Source organism: Anas platyrhynchos, chromosome 7 (assembly GCF_047663525.1).
Source record: "Anas platyrhynchos isolate ZD024472 breed Pekin duck chromosome 7, IASCAAS_PekinDuck_T2T, whole genome shotgun sequence".
NCBI classification, from domain to species: Eukaryota; Metazoa; Chordata; class Aves; order Anseriformes; family Anatidae; genus Anas; species Anas platyrhynchos.
The window spans coordinates 33,459,238-33,482,308 of record NC_092593.1 but is presented as its reverse complement, the minus strand read 5'-3'; the positions used below and the strand labels follow the sequence as shown (position 1 = coordinate 33,482,308).

Sequence of the window (23,071 nt, the reverse complement as noted above, 5' to 3'; positions counted from 1 at the left end):
AAATCTGTGTGTTAAACAACTTAATGGACTGGAAAGGTTTCCTGGGAAATGGAAGTCATGTCGGTAATGGATTCAGGTGCCAGCGGAGACATCTGCAGTCCCTCGCTGACTGCAGCAGCATCAATAAGAAATGAAGGAGGGCTGGGAAATAACATTTTGGCCTTCTCCAGGGTCTGGTCCCACATCTCTGGCTGCCGCAGCCATCCTCTGGTCAGTAATATTGTAACCGAGGGCCACCTGGGCTTTTGGGGGCTGCACTGCCTGTACCCAAAGTGGGAAGCTCAGTCTGCATCCTGTACCACGAGCGGCTTAGCAAAAGGAGCAGTATTTCACTCTGCAGGACTGCTGAGGGAATCTGTGCTGCTGCTCCTCTGTTGTGCTGGAGCCACGGCTGAAGCCCAGGTCTGCGCTGCCTTCAAGAAACACACCCCTGGTGTTACTTGCTGCTGGGTGTTGCTGTTCCTATGGCACAAGGCAGAAACAGCCAACATCTACCTGGTTAAAGAGGGAAAACAAAACCCTACAAACAAAACTCTCTCTAATGAAGCCAGAGCTTATAGGCTGTGAGGAATGTGCCTGGCATCCAGGCTGGCTAACTCTCCATTTTCTTTCTCTTTTTTTTTTTTTTTGTTCTTTTATCATTAGGCTTCCTTGAACTTTAACTGAACCATAAGGAAACTATGAACAGTCTCAATAGCTGCCCTGTGAGGATTTGACTTACCCATCGGATCTGCTATTTATAGTGTCCATTAGTACAGAAATGCCTGTCCTTTCGCAGACATCATGTATAGCAAAAACGCTGCTGTTCTGGCGAACTGCCTGTGCCTCCTGTGTCACCCAAAATATCCATCAGCAGAGTGCTCCAAGTGAGCCTTTCTTGATTTTAAAAAGGAAAAAAAAAAAAAACAACCACAGGCCATTATATTTTTATGTGTGTATTCTGCATGGTCTGAAATGACCATTTTTCAGGAGGCAACCTCGTACCCCAGCAGCTTCTCCTTGATGAACATAATGTTTGACCCAGGCTAATTAGATCGGGAAGAGAGCTGAGAGGGCCTTGGAGAGCCCACCTGCACCCCAGAAGCACCTTCTCCCACGTTCTCCCCCTTTTCTCCTGTGTTCCTTGTGCTTTGCAGTTTGCGTCTGCCTCGCGACACAGGGAATTGCCAGGACCCGCGCGGATGGCAAGGAACCACTTGTGTCCAGTCCCTGTAACAGCCCGGGAGGGGTTGTAGGGTATCTGGTCCCTGTTCCTCACTAAGAGGTGCCAAGAAGCATTTCAGTGGGAGAAATTCAAAACCCCTACATGAGGTACAGGACACTAAAAGGCAGCTGGGGAGATTGATGGGGTTTGAATTGATGCGTCTCTTCTTTGGTGCCTCCGACTAGCCACATGCATGGCTTGATTAAGTTGTTCGGTTCGATCTATGTGACACCAAAGTGGAATCTCATTAATTCACTGAGGGCACGTTGTGCACCAAAGGGACAGAGAAGCATAGCTGCCATGCCCAGCCTCCTGCTGATGCAGACATCCATATTGTGTGGTTCCTTTCCTGAATGTACCCAGCTCCATCTCAAAATCAGTCAAGTTTTCTTCCTTCTATGGGGAAATCTGTGCCAGAACTTCACACCCCTGAGAGCAGGGAAACATCTGATTTCTCGTCTGAATTTATCCTTGGCAAGTTTGTGCTCATTTATTCTTGGGCTAACAGTTCTCTAAACCAGCTTATTTTTTTGTTGCTCGGTGGTGGCTCTGACATATTCATCCATCAACTCTCGCTATTGGCTGCAGCCAGTAACGCTGTATTGCGGTCCCTGCCCTCCTGGCCACCAGTCAAGAGGGAAGTGGATTGTGAGATATAAATACCAACAATTATGAATGTTCTTTGCCAGTGGGTTGGTTTTTTAATATCTCATTACGTACTCAGTTTGTGCAAAAGAGAGATTAACGTAGCATGTTGTTTTTAGACAAACACGACCGTGAAAGTCGGGTAACATGCAGCTCTGCTTCCTGGGAGAAAAAAATCAGCTTTTCTAGAGGACAAATGAAGAGGAAGAACTTTACATTAAAAGCACCAAGGAATTCTGCCAGAAAGAAATCACCATTAATCTAACAGGCAGCGTCCCTTGTTAGGATGGTTGCTGTAACGTTACATCTAGGGCACTGATTTAAGTATCTTTTCCCTTCCTTTGCCTGAAGGAAGCAGTGAGGGGTGAGCAGAGAGCTTTTATTTCTGTCCCGGGGGGGTGATTAATGGGGGATCTGTGCACCCATGGGGTGGAGCAACACGGAAGGGTTCCTCACCCCTCCTAGACCTGTTGCACGCTGGTGGTGGAGGGGAGGAGCTGAGCACAGGTCCCCTGGCACCTGGCTCTGTTGAGCATCCAGCATCCAGGAGCCACGCCAGAGTCCCAGGTCCAGGGCTGCAAACCCATCCGACACTGCAGATGTTACCCACCACAACCCATTTGTGTTGAAGAAAGCTTTATGTTGCAGTCCTAAAAGAGGCGAGGAGGACAAAGCGTGTGTTTGTATCATATTGAAATGTTATTTGGCGCTTCTGTTTCAAGTCCCTCAGCAGCATATCCTTAGATGTGTTTGGAAGTGCCTTTATTGCCTCTTAACTGCGTGCTGATGGGGAGGAAATATCATCCAGTACACGTGAGAGTGACACTGACTCCATACATTAAATGTCAAGAAATCCCATGACTCAGCAGGCCGTTCTACCCCTGTCTGCAAAACAGTACGTGGGGAAAAAAGTTGCAAGGCGTTTAATAAATAATCACCTTAAAATTTTGCAGTCGCTGCACATTGTCCCTAACAGACATAAGAAAGAGCATTTAATAACAATTTTTTGTGCATCTTGCTGCAAAGGCTAGCGTCCTGGTTTTCATAAATACTCAGCATTTTCCACTGGTTTTTTGGTCCTTCTATTTCATTTTTAATGATTTGCTTATATTTCAGGAATAAGATTGCCTCTCTCAAAATCAAGTCAGTCCCTATTTTTTGAGCTAACTTTTGCAATTTAAGAAAAACATTCTAATTAGCATATTTTTCTTGTTTTCTTTTTTTTTGCTTTTTCTGCTATCACAGAAGAGGTGTCTGCGAGGATAGTACAAGTAGTAACAGCTGAAGCTGTAGCAGTCCTAAAAGGAGAACAGGAAAAAGAAGCCCAGCACAAAGAGCAGCCTGGACCTCTACCTATAGGTAAAACAAGATAAAACGTATTGAAAATATCCTTGTGTCTGCAAATGTTATATGTGTTTTATAAAGAAAAATACAAGTGTGGATTCAAGTAGGTTATAGTCTTGAGTAAAGTAAAGGACTACATAGTCGAGTTACCCTTGTTGCCCCAGTTCTTCGTGCCCCTTTGGCTGTCTCATTCACTCTGTGCTCGTAGCAGCAGCTTTCTACCTGGTGTCTGACTGGCAAGCGGAGAAGCTGCGACTGTGGTTTTGTTATCGTTGTGTTTGGTGGGACCAAGCAATGCTCAGAGCCCCTTTGTGCTCAGCCCTGGGAGAGGAAGGCTGATGTCTGAAGAGGCAAAGATTATGGGAGGGGCATGTAAAAAGATGGCAAGGTTTTAGTGGCTGGTGGTAGCTGCTCCAGAAGATGGAGGAAGAGCATCTCGACAGGAAGCAGAGAGGAAGAGGGCACCATAGAAGGGGATGGGAGAGGGGTTAGTGGTCAGCTGGGTTAGAGAGAGGGAGTGACAGTGGGTGGAAGCAAGTGCCAGTGGTCCAGACTGGTGGTGGTACCGCTGTCCGTGCTGCTTCCTCGTCCTCTTGCTGGCTCCTTCGTGGAACGTCTCTCCGAAATCCAAGCATGCATGTATATGAGTAAGTATTCAGCCCTTCATACCTACAGTGCTTCCTCACTGCCAGAGAATCACAGAATCACAGAATTGTAGGGGTTGGAAGGGACCTCAAGAGATCATCGGGTCCAACTCCCCTGCCAAAGTAGTTTCCCTAGAGCAGGTTGCCCAGGTAGACACCCAGACGGCCTTGAATATCTCCAGATAAGAAAACCCCACAACATCCTTAGGCAGCCTGTTCCAGTGCTCCATCACCGTCACCATGAAGAACTTCCATGGTAGCCCTGAGCATGTACACCAAAGGGCAGAGAAAGGCCATACGCTGTCCTCGGGTAGTGAATGTCTTGCAAGCCTTCCCCTGGGATAAGTTCTGCTGAGCACATGTATGTTGTGATCAAACCAGAATAGTACCTTGTGGTATTTTCCCCACAGGCACTTCACTTTATTTGGTGCAGCAGCTGGACCCTGCTTAGGAATGAATTAAAGTCAATGAGTAATTAAAAATACTTGTTGTAAATCTGGTTCCCAAGGTCTTCTGCTTCACTGAATTAATTTTGAGCTGGAAGTACAACAGAGAGATGTGTAGCTTGATAATTTCCTTCTTTACAAATGCTCGATATTACATGAAAGACCCCAGTTTCACAAAACATTTCATACATATTTAAGTCTTGAGTGCTTCACTGGGGCCTGCATGAAGCAAAATGAGTATTCAGTTACCTCTGGTTAGGTAAGAGATTTTAAACATATTGGGAGAAGTACATCTACAGTTAGCAAATGCTGGTGTTGCAGTTTCTGTGGTCAGTCACTAGTACGTGAATGCAGCTGGAATTGCACTGTAATGAAGACAGAAATACTCTGTCCCTGGACGAGCAAATCTTAAGGATAAGTCACATAGGTCTGTCTTCCAAACCATGTTGACATCAATAGAAAGGAAGCCAGGACAATTCTTCTAGGGCTTCTGAAATTGGCCTTTCTATGCTTGGGAAGAAGCCCTGCATCAGAAACTTAGATCTGCTTGTTGAGGGGTGACATTTGTAACACAGGCTGTAAAACAGACTTGTTACTTTTTTCCCTTTTTATTCTTCTTTTTTTTTTTTTTTTTTCTCTCCAAAACAGGTTAATTCCCAGTAGTGGGTTTGGTTTTAAAGAAAAAAAAAACTGTCAGAATGATTAGTATGAAATCAGATGCGGAGATTATGCTGAGTTCATTTAAGAAGCAGCTTGTTCAGGATTTGTCGTGCTTCTATTGCAATCATTGGGAAAACATCATCTGGTTTCAGCATCTAGCCTTGTGACTGGGAACGAATCTAAAATGTAACCTTAGTGAATCTAAGATTTCCCAGCACCTTGCTCAGCTGAATCATTAATAAGTCACGGCTGACATAAGTTCCTTGTGCTGATGTCTTTTGTATTTAGATGAGGAGTATTTGCATGTATTCTGTGATTAACCTTGAACTCAGTATCAAGAAAAGAAAAAAGCTTGCAGTGTTTCTTGTTCATGTACTCAAGGTAAACTGAAGAGATTAGTTTCTCACCGTTACAGTTAATCAGCCTGAATTTATAAAATCTGTCCTGCACAGATGCTGTTTTGTTGTTGCTTTGAATAACTGAAGGCTTTTTAAGTGGCAACACTGATCTAAACAATGATTTTGTACTGCATTTCTGTATTGTACTCTGTGACCAGAATTTTGAAAATAATGCCTTTCATCTGAAAAAATAAATCCTTTAAATATAGCTTTAACAATCCAGGTAAAGAAGGGTCTCCTCCTGAAAATCCCTGGTGCACCAGTCCCCATCGACTAATTCTCTCAGCTGGGCAGCACAGGCTGACTGCAGCTTGTATCAAGCATTGATCTCCTGGGAATTAATTGCTGTATCTCGTTTTCATTGTTTGATTTGCAGCAGTCGAAGAGTCAGCCAACCTGCCTCCTTCCCCGCCTCCATCACCAGCTTCTGAGCAAACTGGAGCTCTGGAGGAAGGTAAGGGTCTCCCGGACCTTGCAGTATCTAGCTGTCAGCAGAGGGATGAGACATGAGTCTAAAGGAGGGGAAAATCAGAAAATGGTGATACTGCAGCTTCATGTGGAAAGATAAGGCATTCCCCCCAATAACTCCCCATCTGCAAACCAACTGCAATTCATGGGTGAGGTAGACACATGCACAGAGGTAACTGGCAGGCTAAGTACAGCCATACTAAACAACAACAACAAAAATGGTGATCATAACTTCTTTATCTGTCACATGCAACATGAGCAAAGATGTCCGCTATTCCAATGTGCTCACCAAAACTCTGATTCAGTATAGGTAATTTTTGTTTTCTTAGGATTTGTTTGGCTTTTTTTTTTAAGTCATTAATTTTGTATTTGGAATCTTAAATGCATGAAAGTGAGGAGATTCAGAGTTGGATCATTTTGTTGGTCTTCAGCCTGTAATTCATGTTTCAGTGCCTACATGTATTGGGGGTTCTGTATGCAGAGTGTGGGAGTCAAATTCTAGTCTCACAAAGCAAATTTGTGCTCTGTTCTGCACTGTGAATATTCAGTTTCAGTAGCCCATGATCTCTGCTTTTTTTCCTCCTGTTAAAATCCCCTTCAGCAAAGAACTTAAGTGTTTGCTTAATTTTAAGCAGTTGTCACAGTGGTAAGGATATATGGCAGTGCTTTGTTCAGCAGCAAAAGAGCGCTGTGTCAAGGCCATCAGTGTAAGAGGCAGCAATATATCAATACTGAGCCATGTCTTGTCAGTCTGAGGAAAGTATTTGGGTTCAGATTCTGCAGGGGGCTGTCAGCTGAACTCTGCCATGTGAACAGCATTTATATGTGTCCATTTACTTCCTTCATTTTTGTCTTTTTTTTTTTCAATAAGAGCATGGAAATAATTTATCATCATCTGCTGACCAAACTTTGTTAGTATTTTAACGCAGAGCTTCTATTAATTTTACTTCATGTGCTAACATAGTCTGACTCTCAGTTATTAGGGCACTGCAATTCAGCATGTTCAATCCTTGGGTCAGTTTTGAGATAATGCAATTACAGGCTGTGCTAACAACAACATCATTTGGCAGTCCACTGTACTGGAAATACCCAGTGTACGTGGTCAGCAACCAGGATATCAAATTTGATTCATTGAGTGGTTGTTTTTTTTTGTGTGTGTGTTTTGAATAAAATACTCTGACAATTCTTGACTTATCACCAAGAAGTAATGGCAATCAAAACTATGGACTGAAAAGGAAGCTAGTAGGGCATTAACAAATGCTTTTAGGATTGTTACCAAGGTTTTCACCGCTGTTTTCTGGTTTTGTAGAGTTCACTTGAGTAGTTCAGCATATGCTTTTTGATTTTTCCTATTACAATAAGGGGCTTGTTCTTCTGCTTCAGGCAAATGTCAAGGTTCTTCCATTACTCTTAGTTTAGGATCAGCTCTAAGTATTGGCAGTATTATTACTATTTTAGGATTTTATAATGCAAACATATTGATTAATTGACAGGAGGTTAAAAACTGTCCCCTAGCACGTCTTGATGCTTAGTACTACAACAAGAAGGTGGCAAAAAGCTATGTAACTTGACTTTATTATCAACTAGCTACAGGACTGCGGTGTTCCCAGTGTGTGTATGGCTCAGCACATCACTTAACATTGGTGTTTTTCTCCTTCCTTGCATTTAGAGTTAATATAATAGCACTTCAGTTGCTTTTGCCCAAAGTATCAGTGTTGTCAACTTTTAGTGTAGTTAGTAGGCCAGAAGAAACACAAAATCTTGTGTTCTGCTCCGTGTTGGAAGATGTCATCCTTATTTTCTGTGGGTAAGTGGGGCTTTTGCTGACTTGAGGGAGCCAGTCCTGTCATTTTCATTCAGGCAGAGCTCCCATTCGGGAGAGTTTAGCTCATCAGGTTTTGACCCAATTTGTGCTGTACCTGCTTCAGCCTTCTGTTTCCTATACTGTCTGGCTATCCATCCCCATGCACCTTTACATTGTCTGTCTATCTTTCTGCTCAGTAGCTTACAATTTATGAATTTAACTCAGTTCTAAAGTTGTTGAACAAGAAAAGGCGAGTATTTGGTGTGTGTATCTGTCTCAGCTTACTTCATCCCTTTTCTCTCAGAGAACATTTTCCTAACATGCTTGTCAGTGTGTGTTGCATTGCACTGAATCCAAAAGAGGCTTCCTTCAGTCATAGTCAGAAAGAAATCACTGCTGTAGACATGACAAAGGTGGATGTGGCCAGCCATGCAGCAAACACAAATTAAAAGGAAAAAAAAGGTAGAAAAGGCAGAGATGTTTGTGGGTCAAGTGTATTTCATGAGAGAAAGGAGTCAGTGGATGTAGGTTTCTTTCTTTCATTTGGCTGCAGAAAATCATTCAGATGAGCCTGTTCCTTTTTACTGCTGCAGAAGGTAAGATAACTAATTTGCCCTATTGACATTATTTCATTTATTTCACCTACTGTAACATAATTTTGCTCAGGAAATGAAATTTTCCCTAGCGCTGTCTAATCCTTTTATCAGTTGTATCTGCTCATTCAGGGCTGATGCAGTATTCTCTTGCAAACTTGGCATTTCTTTTGTGCTCTGCACCTTTTGACAATGGTTAGAAATGTCTTCATGTAAAAAATCTTCTAAATGTTACAAGATAGGAGGATGCCTTGAAGGACTGCCTTCCATTTTGAAATAGGTGTTTCAGGATAAGTTTTCTGTACCAAATAAGAGCACTGCAAATTGAAAGGAACCAAGTGTCCTAAAAAAAAAAAATCCATTTACAGTAAAAATTATTCCATGAAAGGCTTTTTGAAAAGATACCTGGAAGCTTAAGCTGAATTGGCCTTTGTGAGAAGTGATTTTAATCTTGGTCTTTAGAATACACTGGGAATTTTTCCCACAGTTTGACATGGAAACTATTAGAAGGGACTACAACGGCAAAGGAATTTTCTTGTTGCAGAAATGAAAGCATGGACTTCTTTAAAGAATGAATTGTCATGTTAATGAAATTATCTGCAGTAAGTTTGCAAATATCTTTATTGAAAGTGATAAATGATGTAGATGTGTGGTAGACACAGACATAATAGCTCCAGCTAGACTTTGCACTCCTAATGATTTTGGCCCATCACATTTCTGTGCATTGAGCATCTTTACTGTTGTCAGTTGCTGTAATGTAAAGGAGCAGAAGCAGGGCTTGGTTGTTTTTGTGTGCTTTTTTCCCCCCCACATCCCATGCAGAAGCAATTTCCAGCCCTGTTTGCATCAATACAGAGAAGTCCTGGACTTCCATCTTCATCCTTGGTGCATTTTACTTCTGAAGAGTCCCTGGATAAATATGACCTACATCTGGAAGGAGAGCCTCCCCTTTTCCAGTTGCACCTCCATCTCCATAATGCACCGCCTCCTCCTTCCCTGTTCTACTTCTTACCTCTTCAACCTCTCTTCTTTCCTCCACCATGTACCAGTTCCAGCAGAAGAGATGCCAAGTGCATCCCCCTGCTTTCTGCTCTTGCTCACAGTGATGCATAAACTAGCATGAGGGCACCCTGCACAGAAGTGGGAGTTGTAGTCTTGAATGTTCTCAGGTCTAGGAGGGAGCTGACTTCTGGTCTGTCACACGCTGAGACACAGCTTCACCCTCTGGAACAAGCTTTTTGCAAACAGTGAGCCACCTCAAATCTGACACTGAATTTTATAGAAGCTTATATAGAGAAGAAATCTGCAGGTTTTGCATTGCAAGTGGATTAAATGTGAAGATGCTTCGCTGCAACTTTATTGCTCACTCATAAGTACTAGGAAAAAGGCAGGGAGCTCAGGTTCAGGCCTGTGTTTAGCATCTCCTATTTCAGTGCTCTGCAGAGCTGCCTGCTCAGCAGAGGCAGGTGATGGCTTATCTTTCCACACCTAGCTTTTAAACATGCATCAACCACCGAATCTGCCGTTTAGATTCCACTACAAGGGCGAAGCCTCTAAATTATCCGTAGTTGAAGGCGCTCTTTGTCCCCTGAAAGAAATTGTGAAAATAATTCTCTTAAGTTCTGTGGGCAGTATTTGTGTATGTGCACAGGTGTGCATAGCATACATTCATTGCTGGCCCACCTCAGGGCTGTCACAGATTCTTAAATGTGGATAATCATCATTTGGCAGCGTGATGAGACGTGTTGGAGCTTCTAATATTACATTTGATGAATATACATATATTTTTCTGCATTGGTTGAGCCTAACTGGGTTGAAGCTACAGCATCCTTTTCCAAGGCAGAAGAAGCAGATGTCATTACATTACAGGACGCTTGCTGCAGAAAGCAGAGGGTGCCTTTTTATTTAAGGACACAGGTGTTGTCTTGTTATGATGTGCTCTAGAAAGAAACTTGAAACTTACCTTTATATGCCAGGAAGAAGCGCAGAGCTCCTATAGATGGAATTGGTTTGGTCACAATATGCAACCCGGTGATACAGCTGGATAAAAATCACCTTCCAAGGCTTGGGTAATGGTAGTAACAGCAGCAGTCACGAGCTTTCTTGGTTCAGGGTCTCACAGAGATGTGGTTAATGTCGGTTATACTGTCTGTGTTAGAGCCTTGCTTTCTGAATCGGTGTTTTGGATCTGAGAGGAAGGTTTTGGAAGCTCTTTCAGTTGTAACCGCTTGGAGAAAGGCCAGGGACGCTGAGCATGGACTCCTTGCAGCTAGTAGGAAATCCAGAGGGTTAGCAGCAGCAGCTGCTATAGGCACCGAGAAGTTACAGAGAAGGGACTTTAAATGTATTTTCTCTAGGATTAGAAGTTTTTAGTTTTTCATGGCTCAGTTAGTAGTCTGAGAGCTCCTTAGCTTGCACAATTTCTCAGGTCTCCCCTTCAGGTGTGTATGGGTCAGATGGCAGGCCAGTCACTTTAATTGTGCTCTATTTTTTTCTTTGTCTTAGAAAAACAAAGCCAAGCTCCCCCTCGCTGTAGCTGTCAGTAGCTGGTGTAGTCCTGAAATGATTAAGTGATTATTTGTGATGCTGCAGTGACGGGTGAATAAAGCTGTCATTCTGAAGTATTGGCAAACTCAGAGGTGGGAGCTAGTTCACCAACAGAAACATGACACAACAGCATTAAATGCAGGACTAACAGAGTGCTGTGAGCAGCTCTGCGTGGCCTTTTTCAGGAAAAAAGGTAGCTAGGGACTAGAGGAAGGGTTGTTTGTTTGTTTGTTTTTTCTTTGTTTAAATGATACTTTGTTGTAGAAAAAGGAAGGAAGTAAGTTTGAAATACATAAAAATGAGAAATAAGATTGTCACTGACAAAAAGCAAACCACTTTCAATTAAAGGACTTTTTTTTTTCATTTACACCTTCAAGTACCTCACCCGATGACTACAAAGGATACAAGTGTGTCAGGACACTTCAGAAGTTTCTAAAACAATCACTCCAGCTGTAAAACACACATGATTCTCAATGCAAGTTGTGGTTTGTGTACAATATATATTCCTCTAAATGCTGAGTGAATAGTCTTGAAATGCATTTATTGCAGTAGCTGGTTTCCAGTGTTCAGGAGGTGCCACAGACAGCCCCCGTGTTACAACGCACTGCCCATGCCTCCATCCGGCATCAGTTTGCAGCTTGCCTGGTTTCATCCACTCTGCAGTACAACACAGTGGCTAGTGTTGCTAGTGCATGCGTCCATCCTGTCTTGTCTTGTCTCTGTCTGTCTGTCTGTCCTGCAGTTTTTGTCTGTGTGTGTCTATTTGTAGATGAAGGGGCGGAGGATAAGGTGGGACCGCTACGCCACTGCCCCGGCTGCGGGCCCACTGCCAGCAGGGAGTGGCGTAAATGCCTGGCCCCCTCCATCTCAGTGTCTGTGCCTGATGATGAGCCCTACAATTCGGATGAGGAGTACTATGAACACCCTTTGTTCAGCTCGGAGTGGACTGGCTCTAGTACACGTCCCAGTGCCACAGTGAAGAGCACAGAGGTCTTGTTGGGCCATGATGAAGGTGAACTGAGCATGGTCCCATGTTGTTCCTCTTCCCCTCTCCCCACCTGCCATCCATTCCATTATATATGTGCCTGGGGTTGCAGCTTTCTGGGGAGGGAAGATGTGTGCTCTCCCCACACGGAAATGAGTCCCTCCATCTCAAAGCAGAGCTGCAGCATGAGCCATGAATGCAGCTTTGGGGTCAATGGAAGCACGGTCCCTGCTCAAACAGGGCAGCTAGGTAGGAGCAGCATGCGCTCATTTCTTCTGTGCCAGAGAACCACTGCAGGAACAGTGTGCAGAATAGGCCAAAAGATTGTTACTGGAGGTAAATCAGCTGAGTTGGTAACACAATGGGAACACCTCATGTCTACACCAGTTAGTAGTGGGAGATCTTTAATTCTCCACTGGGCAAAGGAAAACATTTTTCCCAGTACATGCTGGTGACTAAAGGCAGTGCTGGGTCATGTTTGATCTCTGGGTATTTTGTGGCTGCGCCCAGTAAAACTCTGTCAACTGACTGCAACCAAGGCAGACATTTTAAGAAGTTCACTGTTACTGTGTTTCTGTACCCCCTCTTTCTATGGCCTGAGCACATCAGGAAGTATTATTTTAGCTGTGGGGGTTACATAAAAGTCAAATGTCTTTTGAGGGATCAAGGGAGAATCTATTTCAGTGACTAGCAGGAATTCTGGCTTCTTCTCCAAGCAAAATGAATCATGTTTCATCACACAGCATTTGATTAACTCAATCCTGGGACACAGGAGGTTAAGTTAAAAACAGTACTGAATTCTGCAGGGATTTGTGCCTCGGGAAGGTAGAGGTATGTGACTCAAAGAGCTCAGTGGGGCATTTCGAGAAAACCAGAGTTGTCCAGAGTTAACAGGATAACGTAGCCCAGCACTGCAGCAGCACCAGAATGAGATCAGTGCTAATAACTGCAGGTTGTTTGTGTCAGGATGGCTGCCTGAAGCTGGGGGAGGCAGAAAATGGCAGGAGAGGCCTTGCCATGGCTGGGTGCCTATATCTGTAATGAAAACTTTCCTGCACTGTTTAGCTCTGGAGCAGCATCCATTTCAGTCATATGCCTCCATGTCTAGTGAAATTGGAAAAAAAGGAAATAAACTGGTTTATCAGTGAAAAGGTAGGCATTATAAATCCCCCCTCCCTTGCTGCCTGTGCGTAAGCAGTCTGTTTGGCACAAGAGAGTCTGCTGCCCAAAGGGAGTCTCTGTAGGATTCCTTCATTAAGGCACCAACAGCTTACTGCCATACCATGGAAGAGCAGGATATGATTCAGTCGGTAGAAATGAGGTGAATATGTTTTCAGGAGAAAAATACTATTGGAATACTGAATACTTAATCTAAGTATTGACCTGCTCGGAGCAGGCGCAGGGGAACATAAGAAGGACGTCCAGCTCCGACCAGCAGCCTGCCCAGGCATTTAGCTGACAGCAGCCAGCAGCATTTGCTTGGAGAAAACCACAGGGGCGGTGCAGTCATGTAATGATGCTTTCCCCAAGGATGCACTGAGATTCCAGTTTGCAGCTTGGAGATGATGTCTTTTTCCAGTTTCTGAGCTCAGGCAAACTTTTAATATCCATAGCGGTGTTTATGTGTGTTCAGTTGTTTCCCTCAGTAGATGTGTGCTTATCCATTCTAGAAAACATTCTCATCTGCAGCTATTGCCAGGGCTTTTACGACAACTGCAATGAAGTCCACTTACTTCATGCAAGTTCTTTTTCAATGTTTCTTTTCTTTTTAGTGTCTGTATTCTCAAAACGTTTATCTGATGAGCTGTAATAATGCTGAGAGAATCACAATGTTCTCTTTGCATTGGTATTCAGGATGGGATTAATCTCTCCTGATCTTAACCATTTCAGAGCTCTGTACCTCATGTAATAACTTGCCAAAATGGGTATCTAACATAACTAAGATGATTTGCCCTCTGAAAGCTTTTTCTTCCCTAGAGGAAACCTAGACAGTTGTTTGCACTGGATGCCTAAACTTTAGACATTTCAAGCTAGGTATGCAGAGCTTTCAGCTAATAAAAAAAAAAAGGAAGAGAATTATTCCTGCTTTGGTGAGTAATTAGTTATCATCACGTGGCATTGAGTGAAGTAACTGCCATAAAAATGAGATAAAATGAGAGGCTTTATTTACTTATTTTTAACTGAAGGGAATGAATACAACTACATAAAATTGGAAAAAGCGAAGTAAAGCAAGTTACTTGAGCAGGGGCCTCTTGTAGCTGGATACCTGCTGTTGTGCCAGGCTGCTTTTACAGTCTGCCTTTGAGTAAATATCCCTGTGACATTCAGGCATTGCTTCAGTTCTGATTCTGAATCTTTTGGCTTCTATGCCTTTAAGATATTCGTTCTCAGTCCGATTCGACAAAATCCTTAAACATGGGACGTACTTAAAAACCCAGAGAGGTCATCAGGTTGGCTGGTGGTCAGCTGCTTAAAGATTTTGCTGAATCAAAGGTTTCACACTTAATACTGCTTTCCAGTCAGAGGGGACACCAACAGAGTAGGGTAATATTGGTCTGAATAGCAATGGCAAGACTTCAGTCCAGAAAGGAGACTTTCTGTCATGGCGAGAGTAGCATAAAGACCACTGTTGGCACTAGGGTACTGATCCTAACAGCCTGTGGGCCGAGTAATGTGTTTCAGAAATTCAGATGAACAAATAGTTATATTGCACTCACTGATTTCTCTAATTTAATTGGTGATGAGGAGCCTGGGGGCTAATGAGGGAGACAGAAAAGCAAATGAAGAGTCCTTGTGTTAAACCTGTGATTTGCGCATAGAGTTCAGGCCTCATGCAGCCTAAGGGAGAAATGGTTTATAAACCCATTCAGTGTAAGTATCTTGGCTGAATTCTTGTGAAACCGTTAGTTACCAGCTATGTGCAGGGCTTATTAAGGCTGTTCAAGTGGCTGGATATTTTGCCAAATCCAGGACAGACTTGCTGGCATTTAGCAGTCATTATCACCAAGGTCAATGGAAAGAAATTAATGACTCATACCTTCCCCCACCTCAGCTGAATGTCTTGTACTGGATTAAACAGCACATCCATCAGAAAAAAAAATCAGCATACTTTCTGTGCGCATTGATGCATTGGTGTTGTCAGAGCCATCCATCATTCAATATCATCTCCATTTGCAATGAATATTTGACTCACAGCCATTTTTGGAAGAGGTATATCTATAAAACACTTTCAGCTCTCATCTTAGAGCATAAATATGCTTTGCTGGGGACAGGGCTTTTTTTTGTTTGTTTGTTTGTTTTCTTTTTTTTTCCCTTGGGAAAATTCAGTTCCATTGTGATTAAAATGGGCTGGATTCTAGTGAACCTTTGACACACGAATCTAAATTGTTCAGAGCTGAAAGTGTTATGTAAAACCAGTCCTTTGAGCTTTGTGCTTGGTGTTTACTGTTGGTGTTGATGTCGCCTCCTTTTTCCATCCCCAAGAAGAAGAACCTGTAGAGAGTCCGATGGCTGTGGAAGTGAAACCTGCTGCTCTTCCTGGGAAGCAAGTGGGGAAAGAGCACGGTCCTGCTGAGCCTTCAGACCAGGCCAAGGGCCTCGGTGGGGGTCAGTCGGAATCTGGTTTGGAGGCCAAAGTGTGTCACGAAGACAAAGTGCCGAGTGTGGCATCCAGCAGGGCGAGCGTAATTGTGGCGGAAACGCCTCTGAGAGACACATCCCCTTCCTTGGCTGAGGAAGGTGTGTCCTCCCTAGGATTGCATGCGTTTGCTGCCAGTGAATCCTCCAGCTTCTCCAGTGCTTTCCGAGGCTGCTTCATTTCCTGTTCTTCCCATTTATCAGTATGACTGCTCTTGTTATTATGCCTGAAGAGTGTGTAGCAGATACTATGATTGCATAGGTGCTGTATGACAACATGGTTTCCCACCACTGCAGCTGATTCCTAATTTTTTATTTATTTATTTTTTTTACTTTGCCATGATACAAATGCTTTGCAGCTAAGCTGATTCCTCTGCGCAAGCCTTTTTCCCCCCATCTCAGATGTGTTTGCCAGTCACATTGCTAATCTGTGTATATTTTTTTTTCTTTTTGGTGCAGAGATTCATCTGCTTTTCTTTCAAAAAGTAGATTTATTGACTTTGACTATGACATAAAGAGGCTTAAACTGTAGAAATGTTTTCATTTGCAGCGTGCAGTATTTTTGTGTGTGTGTGCTTCAGCATTCTGGTTTAGCTTCCCTAAAGCTATTGCTTCTTATGTCATATCCTTGCCATTCATTGCAGTCCACCCCTTCTCTCCTTGATCATTGCCAGAACTCTGATTTTTTTTGTGTGCCTTGCCTTATTACAAATGTTTAGCTTGGCTGGAGTGCCCTGCTGAGACAAAAACCCATCACTTCCACGGAGATATTTGCCTTTTGTATGAAGTACAGGATTGGGCGCGTGAAGTTCTGATCTGGTTCCTAGGGCAAAACGTTTACTCCGAGCAATTGTTTTTCAGTACATGAGAACTAGGCTTCAAGATAGGCCTTGCAAGGGTGTATCTCTTTAGTCAGTGCAACAGGGTGTAAAGACGCATTGTATGGAGTAGTGCAGTACCTGACTGAGAAGTGCCATGTTTGGGAGGCTGGTTTCTGGGCTGGCCCACATAAAGAAGATCAAATTCCCTCGGCAATCAGAATTTATTTTTTTGCCATTGGTCTCATTCATTGGCGCTACATTAGGAGGCATGATAGAATACATAAGAAAAATCAGCATGTAGCTCATTAATTTCTGTGAAACAAGGATAAAATCAGCTCAGTGGCCTTGTTTCTATTCATCATAGGGTTTGCAAGTCAACAAATTTGAAAGCGTAAAAGATGAAAATTACTATAGTTGTAGAATTCTCTTGTGGTTTTTTTGTACCCACAGAGTGTAGAACGACAGTAGCTTTTTAACTAAAGGTTAACATATGCAAATATTTAAAGAATGACCAATATTGTGATATTAGTTATTCTGTGACAAGTTTTAGGGGAAAAAAATCTTTTTTTCTTTTTTCTTTTTTTTTTTTTAACAGATTACTGCAGAAAGTTCTACCACATTCTGTAGTACCTCTTTATGTTTTTTATATATGATAAGAATGATTATTTTTCATGGGATATTAAAAAAGAACATGCTATTAATGATTAACAAAGCATGGATAGGTATTACCTTAACTAGGTATTACTCCATACAAATATAGTGGCAGGTTGTAAGTATAGCATTTTAAGTTTTAAATTAACTTAACTGGGGTCTGTGCTACAGTCAGTGAAACATGCCCAGTATTCTTTGAGTACAGTTGAAGATGGCTGGCTGTTTTGAAGATGAGGCCTGTGAGATTTGTGACCATTAATGGCTCTGCTGGTGATTTATACATGCCAGGTTCATTACAGACCTTACTAAAGCAAATCTAGCATAAGCTTCATAGCCCAGTGGAACATACCAATGAAGTGAGGATTATTTCTGGTTTTATTTTTGTATACAAACCGTGAAGATGAAGTCACATGAAATCATCTCATTTCCGTGGTCACATATTTAGACGTGTACAACTTACATTTTCACTATAGGGCATCACATATTGAAAGGAAACTAGGATTTAATGCTTTAGAGCAGATTTCTATGTGGAAAGCCTTGCTGCATGTTTGCATCTTTCTCCCTCTCCTTTCCATCATTCATACCAAGATGTTGTGTACGCCACATGACTGCCTGCCTGTAAGTGCTTTAAATAATTGTGTTATAAAACCCAAACAAACTACTTCAGATTTACTTGCAGCCACGAAGATGGAATTCCGTGTCCAGGAGGGCACATGCCCTTTCACAACAGAACCCTTAGACACAAAGCGCCAGGAATCTGGAAAAGACAGTAAGACTGAGCAACCTAAACATGATGCCTTAGTTCCACAGCCAGCAAAAACAGAGGATAAAAAGGATTCACAGAGCAAAGACAAAGAAAAAATGCCTTCACATCCAACAGAACAGATCTCGGAAACTGATTCACAGAAGAAAGGGGAAGTCAGTTTTGCAGAACCTGCCTCCAAGCTTCCTGGTTTTCAAGAACAAAAGGATTTGCCATCTGAACTGCCTAAAGGGAGCAAAACAGAAGAAAGGACTGCAGATGTGCCCTCATCATCCAACCAAATTATGTCTATGACATTTAAAGATGACCTTAAAGATGTCCAAGATCTTGCCATCAGCCATGAGGGAAGTTCTCTGATGCTGTCGGAACCCAAGGCAGAGGCAGCCAAAAGTGAACTACCTTCAGGCCCATCTCCTGCTGTCCCCCAGGAGCTTTCACTCAAAGACAGTTCCAAAACGAAACAGGAACCCACTGACCACCTGTTTGCCAAAGATCTCGCTAAAGATGAACAGATCCACAGAGACATGACCCTAGCTCTGCATGAAGAAGTAGCTGTAGATGGCCTGAAAACACCAAGCGCCCAGAAAATCCCTGCATGGGGGGAGGAAAAGGACATGACTAGGGAGGAGAGTGATGAGGAAGAAAGGTATGACTTCTATGATAAAGGGGAGGCTCGAATATTAGACGATGGTAAATTTGCCACAAAACCTGAAGTTAAGGCCCTTTCCCAAGACAAAGCAGACTTTCAAAAGGATGCTGAAGCTAAAATGTCATCTGATCTTTTCAAAGCAGAAAAAGAAATGGACCAAAGTGGGCTTCCAGCAACAGTAGACCTGAAAAAAGACGTGCAGCCAAGCACAGAGGTATCCCCAGGCAAGTTAAGCCCTGAACTGACCCTTGAGAAAACAGCAGAGCACCCTGATACCACACAGTTATCCCGAACAACAGAGAAGACCCCTGAGGCACAAAGTTTAACCACAGATAAGACTCCTTCTCTAGAACCTTCTCAAGAGAAAGATGTTAAAAAGGATACCAAGGATGATAAGACAAGTGTTTCGGCTACTCCTGAAATGAAAGCAGAAGTGGATCGATCAGGAATGTCGAAGTATTTTGAAACCTCTGCACTAAAAGAGGAAGCCTTCAAAGCAGACGCTCTGAAACAAGGCAGCGATTACTATGAGCTAAGTGACACTAAAGAGAGTGCTTATGAGCCTTATCAGACAGGTCGTCTAATACCTGAAGACAAAGAGGAAGAGGAGGAAGAATTGCAGACAGAATTGGGCCAACAGCAGGGCATGCCTGCTCATGAAATAGGGTACAGTTCTCTGGCTCAGAGCTACACGCCAGACAAATCTGAAGAACCAAGTTCCCCGACAGAACGAATGTTCACTATTGACCCTAAAGTCTATGGGGACAAACGAGAGCTCCACAGTAAAAATAAAGATGACCTAACTCTGAGCAGGAGCCTGGGACTTGGGGGGAGATCTGCAATTGAACAGAGAAGCATGTCTATTAACCTGCCCATGTCCTGCCTGGATTCTATAGCTCTAGGATTTAGCTTTGGCCGTGCACATGATCTTTCTCCCCTGGCTTCAGATATTCTAACTAACACTAGCGGCAGCATGGATGAAGGTGACGACTACTTGCCAGCAACCACACCAGCATTAGAGAAGGCCCCTTGCTTCCCCATTGATAGCAGAGAGGAAGATGAGCACATTGAAGAAGAAAAAGCAATGGCAGAAGAAAAAGTCCAGCCTGAGACTTCGGTTGAATCGCCTTTCCCAGCCAAAGATTATTACAAAAACGGGGCTGTCTTGGCTCCCGACCTGCCCGAAATGTTAGACCTAGCAGGGACAAGATCCAGAGTAGCATCTGTGAGTGCAGATGCTGAGGTGGCGCAAAAGAAGTCAGTTCCTTCTGACACTGTTTTGGAAGACAGCAGCGCAGCCCTGCCACCTGTGACAGATGAAAACCACGTAACTCTAAAAGCTGAAAGCCAGCTCGAAGACTTGGGCTACTGTGTTTTCAATAAGTACACAGTCCCACTCCCTTCTCCAGTTCAGGACAGTGAGAATTTAACAAGCGAAACCTGTCCCTTCTACGAAGGCACAGATGAAAAATTGAGACGCAGCCTAGCTCCTGACCTGTCCTTAATAGAAGTGAAGCTGGCAGCAGCTGAAAAATCAAAAGAAGAATTCCTCAGTGAAAAAGATTTACATGCTGCCGGTGAGTCCGTTCTGGGGAGGGACTTTGAGCAGGAGAAGAAAGAGAAGCTGGACACTGTGCTAGAAAAAAGTGAAGATCAAGTTGACTCTAAAGAGGTCTGTCCCATTAAAGGTGCAGAGTCAGAGAGGACAAGACCTGAGGCAATCTTAGAAATGAAAGAAGAAAGTGTGGCTGACAAAGTTCATGTACCTGCTGATACAGCGTATGACAGAATGTTGTCTGCAGAGGCAACAGCAGAAAAAGATGCTGTTTCTTTCCTGATGGAGGAGAAGACTCTTAGTGTTGTTCCTGAAATGGCTGAGATAGAAGCTCCAGTAAAGCCAGATTACAATGCTATAAAGCATGATTTGGAAGTGGCTGCAATGAGAGCTGACCAAGAATATCAAAGTCAGTTAGAAAGTAAGATCAGTGAAGGCTCTCTGCCTTCAGGGAAGGACAAAGCCCCTGTTAAAAGAGCAGGGCCTGAACCCAAAGAGACTCAACAGAAAGACCAGACCATCTTGTCCAGAGAAGCAAAGGATGCTGATGTACTGTCCAAGACCGAGCCTAGTTACGTGAAGGACAGCACCAAACTGTCTGAAACAGAAATTAAGGAAAAAGTAGCTAAGCCCGATCTTGTACATCAAGAGGCAGTTGATAAAGAGGAATCTTATGAATCTAGTGGAGAGCATGATCAAGCCCAGGAAGGTTTGAACGGAGAACCCTTGAAACAAGAGGATATCAAAGGAGAACCTCCAAAACCTACTGTGTGTGGGGAAGAGGTGCCTGCACAGTTGCCAGCAAAGGAGCCTTCTATGGAGCTCCTCCTTCCAAAAACCGAGCCTCCCCAGGAAGAGCCTGCTGAGATTCAGATGGAGAGCATACCACAGCCTACAGAGGAAACTGAAAAGATTCCTGATACAGCTGTGAAACCTACAGAAATCCAAACAGTGCTGCCATCCGAAGTGACAGCTGGGGCCGCAAGAAGGGAAGAGCACGAGGAAGAAGAGGTAGAAGGGGGACAAGAAGAAAAAGAAGAGGATAAACAGCATCTTACACCAGAAATGCCCCAAGAAATGGACCTTGGGAAACCTACCAGTGAAGAAATGCTAGCCAAGGTTTGCCCAGAAGCACTACCTGAACTGAAAGGCATTATTGAATCCGTGGTGACAGTAGAGGATGACTTTATTACAGTGGTGCAGACAACAGTTGATGAGGGCGAATCTGCGTCTCACAGTGTACGCTTTGCTGCTACACAGCAGGAAGACATCGAAACTGTGGACTCCCAGGCTGAAGAGGAGCTGGAGGTTGAGGAAGTGGCTGACATTCACGCGGAGCCCAAGGAGGGCTCCCCAGAAGCTCCTGCTTCACCAGAGAGAGAAGAAATCTTGCTCACCGACTACAAAACAGAGACGTGTGAGGATTACAAAGATGAAACAACAATCGACGACTCCATCATGGACACAGACAGTCTCTGGGCAGATACTCAAGGTGTGCATTATCCTTTTTGTTTTGTGTGTTAAATATTTTTGCTTCCAAATCATAATGATCAAAAAGCAAAGTTACTATAATTGTAGCAGTAATCTCAGCATGTTTCAAAAAAATATGAAATAGCCTGCTTTTTTTTCTTTTATTAATCCGTCTGCTCGGTCTTCAACTATTTTTACGCTGCATCAGCTGCAGTATTGTTAACATTTGTTGCTAATCTTTTGTTTATTACGATTTGCTCTGATCCTACAGATGATGATAGGAGCATCATGACTGAACAGTTAGAGACTGTTCCTAAAGAGGAGAAGGCAGACAGAGAATTGCGAAGACCATCTCTTGATAAGCATAAAAAAGAAAAACCTTTTAAAACTGGGCGAGGCAGGATTTCTACTCCTGAAAGGAAAATAGCTAAAAAGGAACCTAGCACACTCTCCAGAGATGAAGTGAGAAGGAAAAAAGGTTCATTTAACACTCCCTATTACAATATATTTATATATTTTTGTACTATCGTGCAGTACTGTCAGGTTACTCTGTTGTGGATGCACCTTAACAGTATTAAGTGCGGTGCTTTTTAATGAGACATTGTACAATTCTGTGAGAAGCCATGTGCAAGGCTCACTGCTCCACCAGTCCCGTTTCACTCTACGCACCCCTACAGGTCACTGGGTAGCACACCTGAGGTTAATGCACAAGTGCTCCCTCTCTCCTGACCGAGGAATTGTCCGCCCCAGTAGAAGCAATGCTTTGGGTCGCAGTTGTGGAGCAGTGGGCCTGCCACTTGATGTATTGTCGTATGAAACTTTGCTGTTTTTTTCTCCTGATTGTGTGTTTTTGTGTTTTCTTGTCCATAGCAGTGTATAAGAAAGCTGAACTTGCTAAAAAAACTGAAGTTCAGGCCCACTCTCCCTCCAGGAAAATCATTTTAAAACCTGCTATCAAATATACTAGACCAACTCATCTCTCCTGTGTTAAACGGAAGCAGACAGGTGACTGCATTCTGTTCAGTTATGCAATGTGGCTGGCAAACATAGACATTTTTTTTATTTTTTTTTTTTAAATCTCATGGCTATGGCAGCTTCTCTATTTTTTATTTTTACTTTTTAATTTTTCCTCCAAGAATATCTTCACAAATAGTGTTGCTTTTTTAGTGTTTTTTATCATTTTTCTTTTCTTCTTTCTTTCCCGGCATTTATTTGTTTATTTAATGGAGGCCATGATCATGTATGCTTGTCATTGCTTGGACCTCCAAGTGCTGTGGTTGTAACTTGGCATTGTGCTTATGGTGTGTTGTTGTAGGAATCTCTGCTCATCATTTTGTTCTTTTTCTAATTATTTTTATTATGCTTTTTTTTTTTTTCTGGTGGGAAAATGTTGACAGCTTAAACCATGGTATGCATTTCCATTATTTTGCTTTTTACTCTCATGCATAATAAGAAGTGTTTCAGACTTATATTTTGTTGATTGATGTTATCCACGTTCACGTGTCACAGTCTGTTACTGATGTTTATGATGTACAGTCAAAATCCACAGGGGGAGTCCAGCCACACGCAGCATGGAGCTGAGAGAAGAAATCTGGGCTCACACTACGAATGGATTCCAAACAAAAAGCAATAGTAATATTTGGTAGAGGAAGGTTAAAGGAATTAAAATTTAAAAGAGATTAAAACAACAGTTCCTGCTATCTTTTTTACTGTTTGTTGGAGCACAGCTTCATCAGCTCAGAAGTTACGACTTCCAGTGTTCTTTCAAAAGGGGGTTTGATGAGCGGT

The 23,071-nt window shown here is 43.0% G+C and overlaps 1 protein-coding gene across 38 annotated transcripts in view; it reads left to right on the top strand.

Moving 5' to 3' along the window:
* MAP2 (microtubule associated protein 2) overlaps nt 1-23,071 on the top strand; it is a 174,322-nt gene that overhangs the window by 121,405 nt on the left and 29,846 nt on the right. For 17 of the 38 annotated variants that reach the window (XM_072040446.1, XM_072040445.1, XM_072040429.1 and 14 more), the window contains 6 exons: nt 3,095-3,208; nt 5,718-5,795; nt 15,222-15,476; nt 17,514-21,305; nt 21,555-21,761; nt 22,154-22,288. In XM_072040446.1, the coding sequence (XP_071896547.1) occupies nt 15,245-15,476; nt 17,514-21,305; nt 21,555-21,761; nt 22,154-22,288 (4,366 nt within the window). In that variant the 5' untranslated portion in view covers nt 3,095-3,208; nt 5,718-5,795; nt 15,222-15,244. The remainder of the gene's footprint in view (nt 1-3,094; nt 3,209-5,717; nt 5,796-15,221; nt 15,477-17,513; nt 21,306-21,554; nt 21,762-22,153; nt 22,289-23,071) is intronic. The other 21 variants (XM_038181829.2, XM_072040448.1, XM_027461374.3 and 18 more) reach the window with 10 other exon arrangements.